The sequence below is a fragment of the Coenobita brevimanus genome, chromosome 79, assembly GCF_032717465.1.
Source record: "Coenobita brevimanus isolate Jiangsu-jjx chromosome 79, ASM3271746v2, whole genome shotgun sequence".
Taxonomy (NCBI): Eukaryota; Metazoa; Arthropoda; class Malacostraca; order Decapoda; family Coenobitidae; genus Coenobita; species Coenobita brevimanus.
Window position 1 is genome coordinate 10,989,490 of NC_137032.1, and position 16,280 is coordinate 11,005,769.

Genomic DNA, 16,280 nt, shown 5'->3' on the forward strand with positions numbered 1-16,280 from the left:
TCTTTTTCTTAATAATGTTTATGTGATTGCTTGTTAATTATGCAATTTAAGTCAGTATGCTAAGTAATTTACAGTGTTTTATAATGTAGGAAATCTCTGGCATGTTTTGCTGTCTCCTAGTTGGTAACTGTTGTTGCTAGGGGCTGATGCAGGACCAGCATGTCCTACAATGCTCGAGAAGTAGATCATGCTAGTACAATGCAAGCTTATATAAGGATGGATAAGAGACTAAAACAAGTTTAGTTGGTTTTCATTTCAGTTTGAGTGTAATGCAGTGTCAGTGCTGTGAAGTTTGTTTATTTTCGGTACTTGTTTGAAAACAGTGAAGTGGAAATCATTAAGTGTAATTGTGTAATAACAATGTTGTCAGGCATTAAGTGTAATAACAGTGAAGTGTTGTCAAGCATTAAGACGTGTAATAGCAGTTAGTAAAGCTTGTATAGCTCCTTTCTTTTAAGAATAGTGAAGTGAAGTTACAAGCATTAAGTATAATTATTTGGAATATAGTGAACTTTAAGAAGCCAGTGTATATTTTTGCCACAGCTGATCTTGTGTGCTGTGCACCGAAAGGCTGACCACAGGAAGAACAACTCACTGGGCAACGTCCTTCTTTTACTGGACTACTGCTGTTGGAGCCTGTGGCAGTGTGAGACTGGGACACAACACTGGTGTCAGGAGTGTGGATTATTATTAAGGGCTGCAGTGAGGCTAATCTTCGACATGGAGCAAAAAGGCAGGAAGAGGCATCATTGAGTGCAATTATGAAGCTATTACAAACACAAATACAGGCACAGAAGGAAGGACAGAAAGAACTCAAAGAACTATTACACGAACATTATAAAGAACTCAAAGAACTAGTACAGGCACGAGGTGTACTGTTGAAGGCAAATAGGAAACAACTAGAGGCACAACATGAAGAACAAAAAGAATGAGACGAACAACTTCAAGAGGCATCAGAGGAGCCACAGAGGGAATTACAACTGAGGATGAAAGGACAGCTAGATGCTTTCATGGGGGAAATGAGGGAAGAACAGCAACAGTTCAAGGAGGAAATAGATGCCAAGCTAAAGCAGCAGAAGAATGAGAGGGAAGTGCAGCTTGTTACTAGCATCAAGAGTGCTACAATGGAAATTCCAGGCCAGATGTCAGTAGAGGGGAGGACGCAGATGGAGGATGCAGATATACAACCAGCGCTAGAGTGGCTGCAGTGTTGTACAGTGCGACCATCTTGGGAAGAAGTTTCCAGGTTAAGCCCTGCTACCAAGAGCTACTCGAGTCAGTGGGACCATCTTCGTTTGAACAATGGACTACTGGAGCGTCAGTGGGAGACACCCAACGGCCTCAGAATTATTGGCAACTGGTGGTTCTGAAGAAGAATAGGTGCGAGATCTTGGATGAGTCCCATAATCAGATCACTAGCGGGCATCTGGGAATGAAGAAAACACTAAGCTGGCTGCGACAGAGGTTCTACTGGATTGGCATGTATCAGGATGGTGAAGAGTGGTGTCTGGCTTGTGACTTTGTGTTGTACCAAGAATGGACCCAAGAAACGTGGTTGCGCCCCTCTCCAGCTGTACCAAGTGGGTGGACCAATGGAAAGAGTCACGGTGGACATTGCTGGAACTTTGCCACTCACTGAAAGAGGAAACCGGTATATATGTGTTGCCATGGACTACTTCACAAGGTGGCCAGAAGCCTATGGTATCCCTGATCAAGAGGCTGCAACTGTTGCTCAGATGTTGGTTGACCAGTTTTTCTGTCGTTTGGGATACCACAAGAGCTACTGTACATCCAGACCAGGGTAGAAACTTTGAGTCTGCTGTGTTCCGTGAGTGCTGCAAGTTACTGGGGATCAAGAAGACCAGGACGACCCCACTGAGGCCACAGTCAGATGAGATGGTGGAGAAATTCAACTGGACCCTGGGACAAGGACTGGCCAAGTACTGCATAGAGAGACAAACAGAATGGGGCCAGAAATTACCTGCATTGCTGATGGCATGTCGGTCTGCATCCCATGAGTCTACCGGCTACACCCCTGTAAAGCTGACGTTTGACCATGAGTTACACTTACCTCTTGACTTGTTAATGGGAAGACCACCTGGTGAAGAGCTGCCTACAGATACCACTGGCTATGTGAAGCACCTTCAGGAAAGGTTGGCTGAGGTACATCATCAAGTGCGAGGAGACATCAAGTTTTCAGGAGAGTTGATTAAGTGCAAGTATGATGTCAAGGCAAGTGAGGTGAGCTTCAAAGATGGTGACCATGTTTGGTTATACAATCCTCTGTGAAAGAAGGGACAGTCACCAAAGCTGCAGAGCCCATGGCATGGGCCTTACACTGTGCTGGATCGCCTATCAGACGTAACGTATCAGATTTGGGGAGGCAGGAAGTCTCGCCCAAAGGTGGTACATGTGAACCATCTGTGGCAATGCCATGGGCCAGGACAGTACAGCTGGGACGTCTCCAAGGAATCGTGCTCTCCCGCAGCCAAAGATGTTAAGGAGGACCAAGGAGCTGAAGTGCAAGAGGATGGTGACAGTTTCCCGAGAGAAGAAGTCAATCAAGGAGAGGACCAAGACCATCCAGGAGGAGTGGACTGTGTGGAGAAGCAAGAACGCCATTGGAAGCGGCACAGAAGGTCTGATTAGTTGAAGGAGTATTTTGTGTGTAGTTAGATGTTTCATTAGGATTAAGGTTTATTTTTGTATATATTGTGTAGTTTTGTCAGAACGACAAAGGACTAGGGAGGGAATAGTGTTAAGAAGCGGGATTTGGTAGTTAGGTAGTCTCAAAGCTTCTAGCTGATTCCAGATGTTTACGGTAGCTGGTTCTGGTATGAGTCACAGTTGCCAGTTTGCCTGCTGTTTGTGAGCGTATTTATTTCGTAAGTAATGCATTAATTTTTTTGCTCTTTTTCTTTATAATGTTTATATGATTGCTTGTTAATTATGCAAATTAAGTCAGTATGCTAAGTAATTTACAGTGTTATATAATGTAGGAAATCTCTGGCATGTTTTGCTGTCTCCTAGTTGGTAACTGTTGTTGCTAGGGGCTGATGCAGGACCAGCATGTCCTACAATGCTCGAGAAGAAGATCATGCTAGTACAATGCAAGCTTATATAAGGATGGATAAGAGACTAGAACATGTTTAGTTGGTTTTCATTTCAGTTTGAGTGTAATGCAGTGTCAGTGCAGTGAAGACTGTATATTTTCGGTACTTGTGTGAAAACAGTAAAGTGGAAATCATTAAGTGTAATTGGGTAATAACAATGAAGTGTTGTCAGGTATTAAGTGTAATAACAGTGAAGTGTTGTCAGGTATTAAGTGTAATAACAGTGAAGTGTTGTCAAGCATTAAGTGTAATAACAGTGAAGTGTTGTCAGGCATTAAGTGTAATAGCTGTTAGTAAAGTGTATAGCTCCAGTGCTTGTAAGAATAGTGAAGTGAAGCTGGCATGCATTAAGTATAATTATTTGGAAAATAGACAGTGAACTTTAAGAGGTCAGTGTTTATTTTCGCCTCAGCTGATCTTATGTGCTGTACACCGGAAGGCTGACCGTAGACAACTCACTGGGCAAAGTCCTTCTTGTACTAGACTACTGCTGTTGGAGTCTGTGGCAGTGTGGTGTAGGGACGTAACAATATTAATTATCTTCATTCGCTTTTCATGCATTAGCCAACCAAGACTGATACAATTTCACTCGGGTCTCATGTAGTATCGTGTCACTTTATTTAGTGTTACTTTAACTGAGAATGGGTGGATGAATCACTCTTGCATGATAATCAAAGACGGTGAATAAAACCCACACTTGTAGACGAAGAATATAATTACCAAACAGTTTCGGTGGACACTGCCACCATCTTCAGTGGTCAAGATAGTGAGAGGGAGTGACATACTGACTATACAAGGGTTCCTTTTTATGCTTGTGTGTGTGGAAGGGTGGGGTAAAGGTGAGGTGGGGTGGGGTAGATTGTAAGCGGGGATTAACCCAAGGGGGATTTTGGGGGGGACATTACTGGACAGGTCAGGTGTAATTCCTATCTGACCTTACCTGTGTCGTAGCAGGAAGGGACATTTCCACTAGGGACCTCATTATAGGATCTAGCCTGTACATACCTTAACTAAGGTTGAAATTCTCGTATTTCTGGATACACATGGCTTCAATAATCTTTCGTTTCCGAAAGTCATGACTTCTATACAATAGATGGCTACCTTGCCAGTCAATTCTGTGGTTGGCTTCACAAACATGGTTAAATATTGCATTATTTAAATTACATGTTCTTATGGCATACTTGTGTTCCTTAATCCGCGTTTCCAAACTACGACCTGTTTCTCCTACGTAAACTAGTTCACAATCTTTGCAAGGAATTTTATATATGCCTGCTTCTGAATATGTTGTACATTTGTTCTTTACTAACATTGCTCTGATGGTGGAGGTATACCTAAATGCTATATTTACATCACTACTGTAACCTATTAACTTTAACATATTCAAGTCTGCAACTTAAGGCAAAGTGAGGAAACGTTTCTTTTCTGTGGTGGGGTCTTTAGGTACGTAGTAAGATCGCCTAGCTTGAAGGTATGCTTGTTTAATGAACCATTTGGGATACCTTAAGTTTTGGAAGATTTCCCAAATGAGATTATTTTCTTCTTGTATATGTTCTGGACTGCATATTCTAAGGGCTCTAAGGAACATTGATGAGATAACAGACAATTTTGTGGCAGACTGATGATACGAAAAATAATGAATGAACAAGTTACAACTGGTTGGTTTCCTATACACCTTAAAGCTAAGTGAATGAATTTGCTTCATCACCAGCACATCAAGAAAGGGAAGAACACCCCCCGTTCTCCCACTCAACTTTGAATTTAATGGAGGGAGCAAGATTATTTAGGTGTGTGAAAAACTCGTCAAAATTATCAAGTGCTGAAGGCCAAAATGAAAATATGTCATCAACATAACGAAACCAAATGAGTTGAGGGGGAGAAACTCGTGGGAGTAGTTCCGTTTCATAATACTCCATATATAAATTGCTTAAAATGGGTGACAATGGAGAACCCATACCCCTACCAAAACGTTGCATGTAGAAGTTGTTGTTAAATGAAAAAGCATTCGAAGTCACACATAATTTTGCAAGTTCTATGAAACTGTCAGCTGGCATACCTAAGTCAATATCACATTCTGGCAATTTGTTAGCTAGAAATTCCAAAACATTATTAATGGGAACTTTGGTAAACAATGAATCAACATCGAAGCTAACCATTTTACCGGAGAAAAAGTCAAGTGATTTAATTTTCTCTATAAAATCCGAAGTGTTCTTTACGTGTGCTGGGGATACTGTACCTACTACAGGGGCTAATTTATTGGCAAGAAACTGAGATAACTTGTACGTAAAACACCCACACTGTGAAATTATGGGACGCAGTGGAATATTAGCTTTATGGGTCTTTGGTAATCCGTATATATATGGTAATTTAGGGTTGATCTGAATGAACTTATTGATATCTACATTAGGCACATTTTTCAACACTTCTTTCACTTTCTTGTTAAATGCTGATGCAAGTCTCTTCAGAGGGGAGGACCGTAATTTTTCGTATGTTGTGGTATCACTCAAAAGATGGTTCATTTTATTTTCATATTCAGTTTTGTCTGAAGAGACTTGCATCAGCATTTAACAAGAAAGTGAAAGAAATGTTGAAAAATGTGCCTAATGTAGATATCAATAAGTTCATTCAGATCAACCCTAAATTACCATATATATACGGATTACCAAAGACCCATATAGCTAATATTCCACTGCGTCCCATAATTTCACAGTGTGGGTGTTTTACGTATAAGTTATCTCAGTTTCTTGCCAATAAATTAGCCCCTGTAGTAGGTACAGTATCCCCAGCACACGTAAAGAACACTTCGGATTTTATAGAGAAAATTAAATCACTTGACTTTTTCTCCGGTAAAATGGTTAGCTTCGATGTTGATTCATTGTTTACCAAAGTTCCCATTAATAATGTTTTGGAATTTCTAGCTAACAAATTGCCAGAATGTGATATTGACTTAAGTATGCCAGCTGACAGTTTCATAGAACTTGTAAAATTATGTGTGACTTCGAATGCTTTTTCATTTAACAACAACTTCTACATGCAACGTTTTGGTAGGGGTATGGGTTCTCCATTGTCACCCATTTTAAGCAATTTATGTATGGAGTATTATGAAACGGAACTACTCCCACGAGTTTCTCCCCCTCAACTCATTTGGTTTCGTTATGTTGATGACATATTTTCATTTTGGCCTTCAGCACTTGATAATTTTGACGAGTTTTTCACACACCTAAATAATCTTGCTCCCTCCATTAAATTCAAAGTTGAGTGGGAGAACGGGGGTGTTCTTCCCTTTCTTGATGTGCTGGTGATGAAGCAAATTCATTCACTTAGCTTTAAGGTGTATAGGAAACCAACCAGTTGTAACTTGTTCATTCATTATTTTTCGTATCATCAGTCTGCCACAAAATTGTCTGTTATCTCATCAATGTTCCTTAGAGCCCTTAGAATATGCAGTCCAGAACATATACAAGAAGAAAATAATCTCATTTGGGAAATCTTCCAAAACTTAAGGTATCCCAAATGGTTCATTAAACAAGCATACCTTCAAGCTAGGCGATCTTACTACGTACCTAAAGACCCCACCACAGAAAAGAAACGTTTCCTCACTTTGCCTTAAGTTGCAGACTTGAATATGTTAAAGTTAATAGGTTACAGTAGTGATGTAAATATAGCATTTAGGTATACCTCCACCATCAGAGCAATGTTAGTAAAGAACAAATGTACAACATATTCAGAAGCAGGCATATATAAAATTCCTTGTAAAGATTGTGAACTAGTTTACGTAGGAGAAACAGGTCGTAGTTTGGAAACACGGATTAAGGAACACCAGTATGCCATGAGAACATGTAATTTAAATAATGCAATATTTAACCATGTTTGTGAAGCCAACCACAGAATTGACTGGCAAGGTAGCCATCTATTGTATAGAAGTCATGACTTTCGGAAACGAAAGATTATTGAAGCCATGTGTATCCAGAAATACGAGAATTTCAACCTTAGTGAAGGTATGTACAAGCTAGATCCTATAATGAGGTCCCTAGTGGATATGTCCCTTCCTGCTACGACGCAGGTAAGGTCAGATAGGAATTACACCTGACCTGTCCGGTAATGTCCCCCCCAAAATCCCCCTTGAGTTAATCCCCGCTTACAATCTATCCCACCCCACCTCACCTTTACCCCACCCTTCCACACACACACGCATAAAAAGGAACCCTTGTATAGTCAGTATGTCACTCCCTCTCACTATCTTGACCACTGAAGATGGTGGCAGTGTCCACCGAAACTGTTTGGTAATTATATTCTTCGTCTACAAGTGTGGGTTTTATTCACCGTCTTTAACTGAGAAGCAAGAAAAATAGTTTCTTGTAACCTAGACAACTAGTTACTGCGCTGAATGCTAATCCAGCCTAATATGGATCATAAGAGTTTATATCCAAGCGAGGGGTAGCATTTACTGTTCGCATGATACCATTCAAGGACGAATGACTGGTCACTTTGATTATATGTATGGATTAAGTAGCATATCCAGGGTCCTCACACTCCTGACAGGGTATTAAGCAGAGTGGACATAATGTACTGTAGCTTTAGGTCGGTTTGTAATGTGACCTCTGTTAATACTACATCAGTCAGTCTATGAAAGCATATTTACATGAAGTAAGAAGCAGGAAAAACATTGACACTGCTAGAGCATTTGGTACCAGTAAGTAAACTTTTACCATTATCACGATGCTTTACGTAACTCTTTTTAATATATATGTAATTATGCTCGTGCAGACTGCAATCACTATAAGTAAGGCAACGGCCTCTGACCACCAGACTCGGAATGAAAGTCTAATCAGATGCATGTATGCTGTATCAGTCGAAAAGTCAACTTTTGTGACACGTGCATTCCACAGCGTTGAAGAGTCCCTCTACATACTTGTGCTACTATGCTGATGAAGAAATATATACATTTTCTATCAGCTATGCATAATCGTATTCCTAAGTCTTTGTTCTTGAATTAAATGTCAAATTTAATTTCGTTAAGGAGCTTTACGATGGACGATATATAGATAGAAGACAAACATCAAACAGTCAATCATACACACACACACACACACACACACACACACACACGAGCATACTTTTAGCACTGTATAATCGGATACGACCCTGTCAGACAGATACCAGCCATCCGATTTCGTTTGCAGGGTGATTAATAATGTTAGTTTTCATTATTTAAACTTTGTTCGAGCCTCACCTTATCTGTGACTTGTACCATAAACCTGAAGCCCCGTCGATGTCCTTCGTTCTCGTAGTCCAAGGGTCGTTGAGCGTAGAGGTGGCCTGACGCACCCTCCCCCTGCACCTCAAACATGTCCCACCCCCACCCGCTCTCCTCCACCACCTGGAGAATCAGAGACTGCCTTATTATTCAGGAGATACTTCCCCTCAAACAATTATCCTGTCTTTTCTGGTCGAATAAACTACTCCAATCCTTACTGATTTCAGGCCTCTTTTCATGCATCTCTTTTATAAACTCAAAATAACTTTGAATGGAAAATATTGATACCATGTTTGTTGGACTATGTTCCTTCTTGCTATCAGTTTAACGACTTATTCGTCGCCTCACCCTAAACATAAAAGTGTTGCTGGTGTCCTTGTCTGTGACGGATAACTCGAGTAAGGTGGTGTTGGAGGGGGAGGCGCCTGGGACAGTCTCATCCACCTCCAGTTCCCATTCTCGCCGTGCAAGGCGGGGTGAATTATCGTTCTGGTCCCTCACATTTATCACCACTGTCCCTGTACCTGAAAAAAAATATGAATATATATATAATGAGCCTCTGTGGTACAGTGGTAAAGTGTGCGTTTTCGTACACTGAAGAACGAGGGTTCGCACCCATCAGGGGTAAAAAACTTTGGGAGCGTTCTTCTGGCCACATACTGCATTGGCGGACACAAGGGGTGCTGTGGTTGAACCAGTGTCGCATACTATAAAGTATGCTTGCACCCAGTCGGCTTTCGCGGGCCGATTACACTTGGTTCACAGACTACACACACATCCAAAGCCACTCCAACACACCAATTACACTTACAAGCGCTTCTCACCCTAAACACAATCTCTACTAGACAGCCTAAGCCACTTGGTAGAGATACATTGGCCGCATCGTCCCAACTTCGGTAGGGATAGGCCGGTCCTGCAGTGGACACTCAAACGGCTGATGAGATGATTATATATATATATATATATATATATATATATATATATATATATATATATATATATATATATATATATATATATATATATATATATATATATATATGAGAGAGAGAGTTACTGAACGTAACTGTGCAGTACCGCTCGCCAGGCAATCGTAGACAACAAATGGAAGTTCTCAGTAACTGAAAGACAGCTTGAGATGGAAAAGAAGGTACAGGCATACAAGAAAATCGAGGAAGGAAACTCGCGAATATAGTAGGCCGAGCCAACAGTAAGTGAACTGACACGGGCTGATAATTATGTGTAGTTACACACACACACACACACACACACACACACACACACACACACACACACACACTTCAAGAGAAACCGTAAGCGTCGAAAGCAGGTTCGTTAATATCAAGACGCCTAAACAAGTCTGAGGTCCTTACACCTCCAATTAAAACGCTTGTTAGTTACCTGAAACTACTTTCAGTCATAAACGCCGCCAGTTTTCGTGGTCCAGCCAAAACAATGTGAGTGGTCGGTGGTCAACCAGAGCGAGCGGCACATTAAGAAAATACCTACACCATATCCACATTCGACGACTGACGTACATCGTGTATGTCGTAAATCCTAGACAAACTGAATAATACGAGTAAGTGTTTGCTGATTACATCCAGATCCCCAGCTAAACTACCGGATGAACAGAGACAATGAAGAAAAAATATTTTTTTACGAGACATAATACTCACGCACACAGATACTATTCTTTAGCTGTCTGAAGTAGCGTGCCTATATCCTTTCCGGTAAATGAGAGAGACTTCCGAGATGTCAGATTTCGAACAATGCTTTGTCAAGATTCTCGAGTAATACTTTGTCAAATTTCTTTACACTAAGCTCTACAGTAGTTCTGAAGTATCCACATCAGTTCAGTACAAGGAGTTCGTTTTTAAAGTATATACTTTACCATTTTCTTAACTGGTATGGATGGAATACCTTACCAGGTAAGCTCTGACAAAAAAATCAAGGACAATTAACGTAATGGGAGAAACTACTACTTTACTACAGCATTAAAGTATCTTACGAAATCAGTGTTTTGAAACTGAATGACAAACATAAATTTCTAGGTAGGTCTCGCCATAGTATCAACATCGGTTACGTGAGGTGGGTGTTTTTCACCGCAATCAGTGTCCTCTGGCAAATCAGCAAGTACATAAAGTCTCCCCACACTAGGCTAAGTACATCAATACGTAGATACCTCAGGAGATTGTTGTAGTTTCTGTGTAACCCCGATCTGGCTGTACCACCAACGATAGGCAAGCAACTGCCCCTGCAGGGCCGTCCCGTGCAATGGACTGATATTCTATGGACCAACATATTATTTTAAGTAATAGTTTGTACCACTTTGTAGTTTGTTACGCTGCCTGAACTGTGCAGTATGGTCGTAAAGCCGTGACTCTGACCGTCCCTGGCCCTAGCCATGCAGTTCATTTGTTAACATAAGCAAGTAATTTGCTGTGTTTCTGGTATTTGAACTGGAAATGAGAAATGGTCTAAGGGGATGATGGATCGGGAAAATCGGTTTATAAATGTTAAGAATCCCTCATGTCGACTATACGAACGATCGGCTGAAAAGGGTCAAGAACCCGAGATGCAGACTCCACAACTATTTTATAAGACTAACAAGAATCGGTGCCAAAGCACAGCAAACCCGTCCCCGACAGTCACTTTAGTGCTGACGTATAAATACAGCAGGATATCTAGTCAAAGGTGTCACATATGAAATTTGGAGTAAATCTTGCGAAACTTGACGATTTTATGCCCATTTGAAATTTTAGGCATGACCCACCTGACATTGACCCCCTACCGCTAACTGAGGGGTGACCCCCATGATGTAATGAGGCATGTTATAGGATACAGATTTGAATGATGTACTATTGCGGCCAGGAGTTCTTAGCCACCCTCTTCCAGCCAACCCGTGTATGTGGCAGCGTCGCAGTTAACGAGCACAGAAGTTGCCTTCCATGTATTTCTGTCGAAAAATATTCCTTCAGCTTTGGGCTTGTGCTAATGGATAAAGCAATTGTAATATTTACTTTGAAGGTTTGACTCTGATAACACGAATATATCATACTGATTATTTAATAACTTGTTTCTCGAATAGAGCCAAGCAAGTGACAAATATGTATATTTGGTTCCACTCCACGACTTCCTTTTGGGTTGAACCTGCGAACACAGAGTGAACAAGTTCGAAGTATTCATTTGTTACCAGGAGAGAGAGAGAGAGAGAGAGAGAGAGAGAGAGTAGCGGGTGCCCGTGAATTTTAGAGGAATGATTGGTGATATGAATGGTAAAGTTGGGATTGTGAAGGTGGATGGAATAGTTGGTGAGTGGGGTGTGCCTGCCGAGATAGATGAGAATGGGAGTGCGTTAGTGGACATTTGTGCTGGGAGGGGGTTGGTGATAGCCAATACCCTCTTCAGGCATAAAATGATCCACAGGTATACATGGCGAGTGATGAGAAGGGTGGGTGGTGAACTGAATGAAAGGAAGGCAATGATTGATTATGTGTGTGTGGATGAAAGGATGCGAAGATGTGTAAAGGATGCAAGAGTGTATAGAGGTTGGGGGAGTGGACTTTCTGACCACTACTTGGTGGTGGCCAGAATTAGGATGCAAGTGAGATGGAGGAATAGAAGAAGGGAAAGACGAGAGGAAGGAGTAGTTGCAAGGAGAGTGGAAAGGTTACAAGAGGATGAGAAAAAGGCAGAGTATAAGAGAGAAGTGGAGGAACGATTGGGCAAATATGAATTGGAGCAGATGGGAGACGTGGAAGGTGTGTGTAAGATATTTACAGAAGAAATATGTGCAGCATGTGATGTGGTGTGTGGAAGGAAGAGAAGGCGGAGGGGGGTACAAGGAACAGCGTGGTGGACTGAAGAGGTGAAACAGGCTGTGGCACAAAAGAAGAAAGCATACAATGAATGGGTGAGAAATAGGGGCGTGGAAGAAGTTGAGAGGCGGAAGAGAGAGTTATATGTGGAAAGGAAGAGAGAAGTGAAAAGATTAGTAAGAGAAAGAAGAGAGTGGATGAGGAATTTGGAAGGAATTTGAGTGTAAAGTGGAGGGACTGTAAGAAAATGTTCTGGAGAGAAGTGAAAAGAGTAAGACAGGGTGGGAGTGAAGTTAGCAGGGGAGTGAAAGATAAAAATGGTAGATTACTAGTGGAGAAGGGAGAAAAAGTGAGCAGATGGAGAGAACACTTTAAGGAATTGTTGAACGTAGAGGATGGAAGTAATGCAAGTATAAGTGGCTGGGGAATGGCTGGGAGAAGGAGGGAGGTGAGAAGACAGGAAGAAATCAGTAGGATAGAAGTTGTGGAAGCAATGAAGAAAGTTAAATCGGGGAAAGCCCCAGGAATTGATGGAGTGTGTGGTGAAATGCTGAAGCATGGGGGAGAGATAGTAGTAGAATGGATGTGGAAGATGTGCAGATTGGCCTGGGAGGAAGGTAGAGTCCCGGAGGATTGGAAGTCAGGTATAATTATTCCCTTGTACAAAGGAAAAGGGGAAAAAGAAGTGTGTGGTAATCATAGGGGCATTTGTCTTCTTAGTATAATAGGAAAAGTGTATGGTAGGATACTTATAGACAGAGTTAGAGAAAGAACAGAGAAATTAGTTGGAGAAGAACAGGGAGGCTTTAGGAAGGGAAGAGGTTGTGTAGATCAGATATTCATTCTTAGATCTTTAGTGGAAAAGTTTCTAGAGAAGGGAAAGAAATTGTATGCGGCTTTCATGGATTTGGAGAAAGCATATGACAGGGTGGATAGACAAGGATTGTGGAAAGTGTTAAGAATATATGGAGTAGATGGGAAGTTGTTGAATGCTGTGAAGAGTATGTACGATGGTGCGAAGGCTGCAGTGCGTGTGGATGGTGAACTAAGTGAATTTTTCTCTTTGAAAGTTGGTTTGAAACAAGGATGTGTCATGTCTCCATGGTTGTTCAATCTGTACATGGATGGGGTAATAAAAGAGGTACAAGGTAGGGTAGTGGATGTTGGAGTGGCCCTGGTGAGAGAGGATAGTGTTTGGAAACTCCCTGTACTGTTGTTTGCAGATGATACTGTGTTGTTGAGTGAAGGCGAAGGGGAGCTGCAAGGCTTGGTGGATGAGTTTGAGAGAGTGTGTAAGAAACGGAACCTAAAGGTGAATGTAGGGAAGAGTAAAGTGATGGTCTTTGAGAGAGGTGAAGTTAGTGAATGTACAGCAAGGTTAGATGGTGAGGAATTGGAAAATGTGAGTACGTTTAAGTATTTGGGTAGTGTGATGAGTAAGGATGGAGGTTTGGAGTGTGAAGTGCTTGAAAGGGTACAGCAGGGAAGAAAGGTTGCTGGTTCCTTGAAAGCAGTGATAAGAAACAGGAAGTGAGCATGGAAGTGAAAAAGTTACTACATGACAGTATTGTGATACCAACTCTAACGTACGGAAGTGAAGCTTGGACATTGTTGGAAGGACACAAGTCAAGAGTGAGAGCAGTGGAAATGAGTTATTTAAGAGGAGCCTGTGGAGTCACGTGGAGAGACAGGCTGACGAATGAGGATATAAAGGAGCGTTGTGGTGTGGATGTGGATGTGATAGGAAGCGTTATGAGGAACACACTGAGGTGGTTTGGCCATGTGGAGAGGATGGAGGGCGAAAGACTGACGAAGAGAGTGTATGTGAGTGAGGTGGAGGGGGGACGAGGGAGGGGGAGGCCGAGGATGAGATGGAGGGATGGGGTGGAGAGGTATATGAGAGAGGGGGGTGTGAGTTGGGAGCAGGGCAGTGAAATGGCGGGGGACAGGGCGACTTGGAGGCGATTTGTTTGTGGCCACCCCAAACGGGATTGAGGCGTCTGGCAATAGATAGATAGATAGGTGGAGAACTGAGGTGCTCAACACAGTTAAACAGGGATTTTTCCTTTCGTTTCGGTTGGCTTTCTATGCTTAAATGGCTAAATGAAGGTAAATTATGAAATATAATGACTGGATGACGAAGTGGTAATATGGTCTGGCTATAGGACTACATAATAGATAGATAAATAAATAGATAGATAGAGAGACAGATAGAAGCAGGAAGTCAAATGATGAGAAGGTGTTGTGTTTGCGAGAAGCGAGCAGCGCTAAACGCTTACACGGAGGAAAGCTGACGACAGCGGCCAGTAAGGAGATGATGCAGTTAGCTGTCAGCAGTCCTCTCGTGAGAAAGTTCTGTTGCCATGAGGAACATACGTGACACACACACCCTACTACACCAGATTTTAGGAAAGAGAGTTTAGAAGGAGACAAGCGACCCTAGAGAGAGGTCGAGACGGAGATTAGCCTTAGAACAGAGAGAGAGAGAGAGAGAGCGAGACAGGGAGGTAGCTACCCAGGACTTATACTATTATACCTGTTTAATATTTCCAAGACAAATAAAAATAGTCCCATACTATTCTTTACCTCTCCCGTCACTACATGACATCTGGTGGGGAAACTACTACAAGATATAAAAGCCGCTCGACCACAAGTCTAAAATATACTTCTCTACAAGTAACTACAAAGTCTTTATGACATTTGGTAGCAGCGAACGTATACGAACCTCGTCTACGAATCAACATTAAATTCCTACAAAATATCAAGATTGACAACAACCAACAATATCAGCTCCTGCCCCCTCCGTCTCCCAGATCATTACGCTGATGCAGAGGTCAAGAGATCACTCGACGCCTTGCACGTAGCTTAACGACAAACCAGCAAATCTGCGGACATCGTCTCCGAATTAAAAGCAAATTTCTACAAAAGCAACCGAGACTACAAGGTTAGCTTCAGTTCTACAAAGTCTACAGCCATCTACAATCAACTACAGCCATCTACAATCAACTACAATTAACAACTCTACGTCGTCTGTATAATCTTCTACACGCACCTACAAGTAGCGGCAGTCTTCATCCCACAACGAGTAAATCACTAGAGAAAGGACCAAGAATACATCAAGAAAGAAAGAAAACAAACAAACAAACGAAGAGTGAGAGACGACTCACAACTCATAACCACCAGACCTCACCCTCCTCTCTCTGCTACATCCACCAAACCCCCAACGCTTACGCAGGTGTGAAGAGGTCAATGCACGCAGCAAAACACCAAGTCCATATTTACAACTCATCTTACTCACTCGTCTTCACTCAAGTTACTCATCGCTACTCATTCACTCACCACAGCTACCAGTGTGGGAAGCCGACGTCACCATGTGCTGAGATGACATCACAACGCGAGTCTGCCATGCCAAGCAACGTGTGACTGACACCAGGCACTTCTCACCCACTACTCATTACTCATTATTCACATAGCTCCTACTCATATTCACTTATTTTCACAGTTAAGTTGGAAATTCGACGTTCTATGTTGTGGTTTGCCTGGGACAGCCGTTAACCACTACAAATACCAGGCCATGGAGTTTCCTGAGTAATATCGTCCATCAACACACCACTAGAATTATCAAGAGATCTTCAATCAAACCTGTATTTTCTTCCGAGATCGACTTTTGTATCGACACACCTCTACGATCTGTATCAAGTGGGTAAAATTATACTTGCTCATTTCTTCTCAGTGCTAAAATTAGCTATATTCAACTTATTTAATCATCTAGTTTGCTAGGACATACATAAACAAGAGGCGTATTTCATAACATCATATCTTAATGACAGGAATATTTTCGCAACCACCCACGTTAATACCAGATGACACACAAATTGCCACAACATCAGACTCACAATTAAGAGACAGCCCACCCATTGTACAACCCACACCACACGTTATAGATAAGGAAACAAATACGGGAGTTTCGGATGATGAGTGGGAAACCCCTTCAGACGTTGAGAGTATCGACTTCGCAGCTGCCTTAAATACGTATGCCAATATACTTAACAGGGTTCACCGGTCCGGTCATACATATTCTACCATTCCCTCACA

The 16,280-nt window shown here is 41.9% G+C and overlaps 1 protein-coding gene across 1 annotated transcript in view; it reads right to left on the minus strand.

Moving 5' to 3' along the window:
- Positions 1-16,280, minus strand: part of LOC145409023 (putative neural-cadherin 2) — a 532,112-nt gene that overhangs the window by 267,840 nt on the left and 247,992 nt on the right. The window contains exons 9-10 of the mRNA XM_080279591.1: positions 8,716-8,891; positions 8,344-8,490 (exon numbers count right to left, since the gene is read on the minus strand). Coding sequence (XP_080135717.1) covers positions 8,344-8,490; positions 8,716-8,891 — 323 coding nt within the window. The remainder of the gene's footprint in view (positions 1-8,343; positions 8,491-8,715; positions 8,892-16,280) is intronic.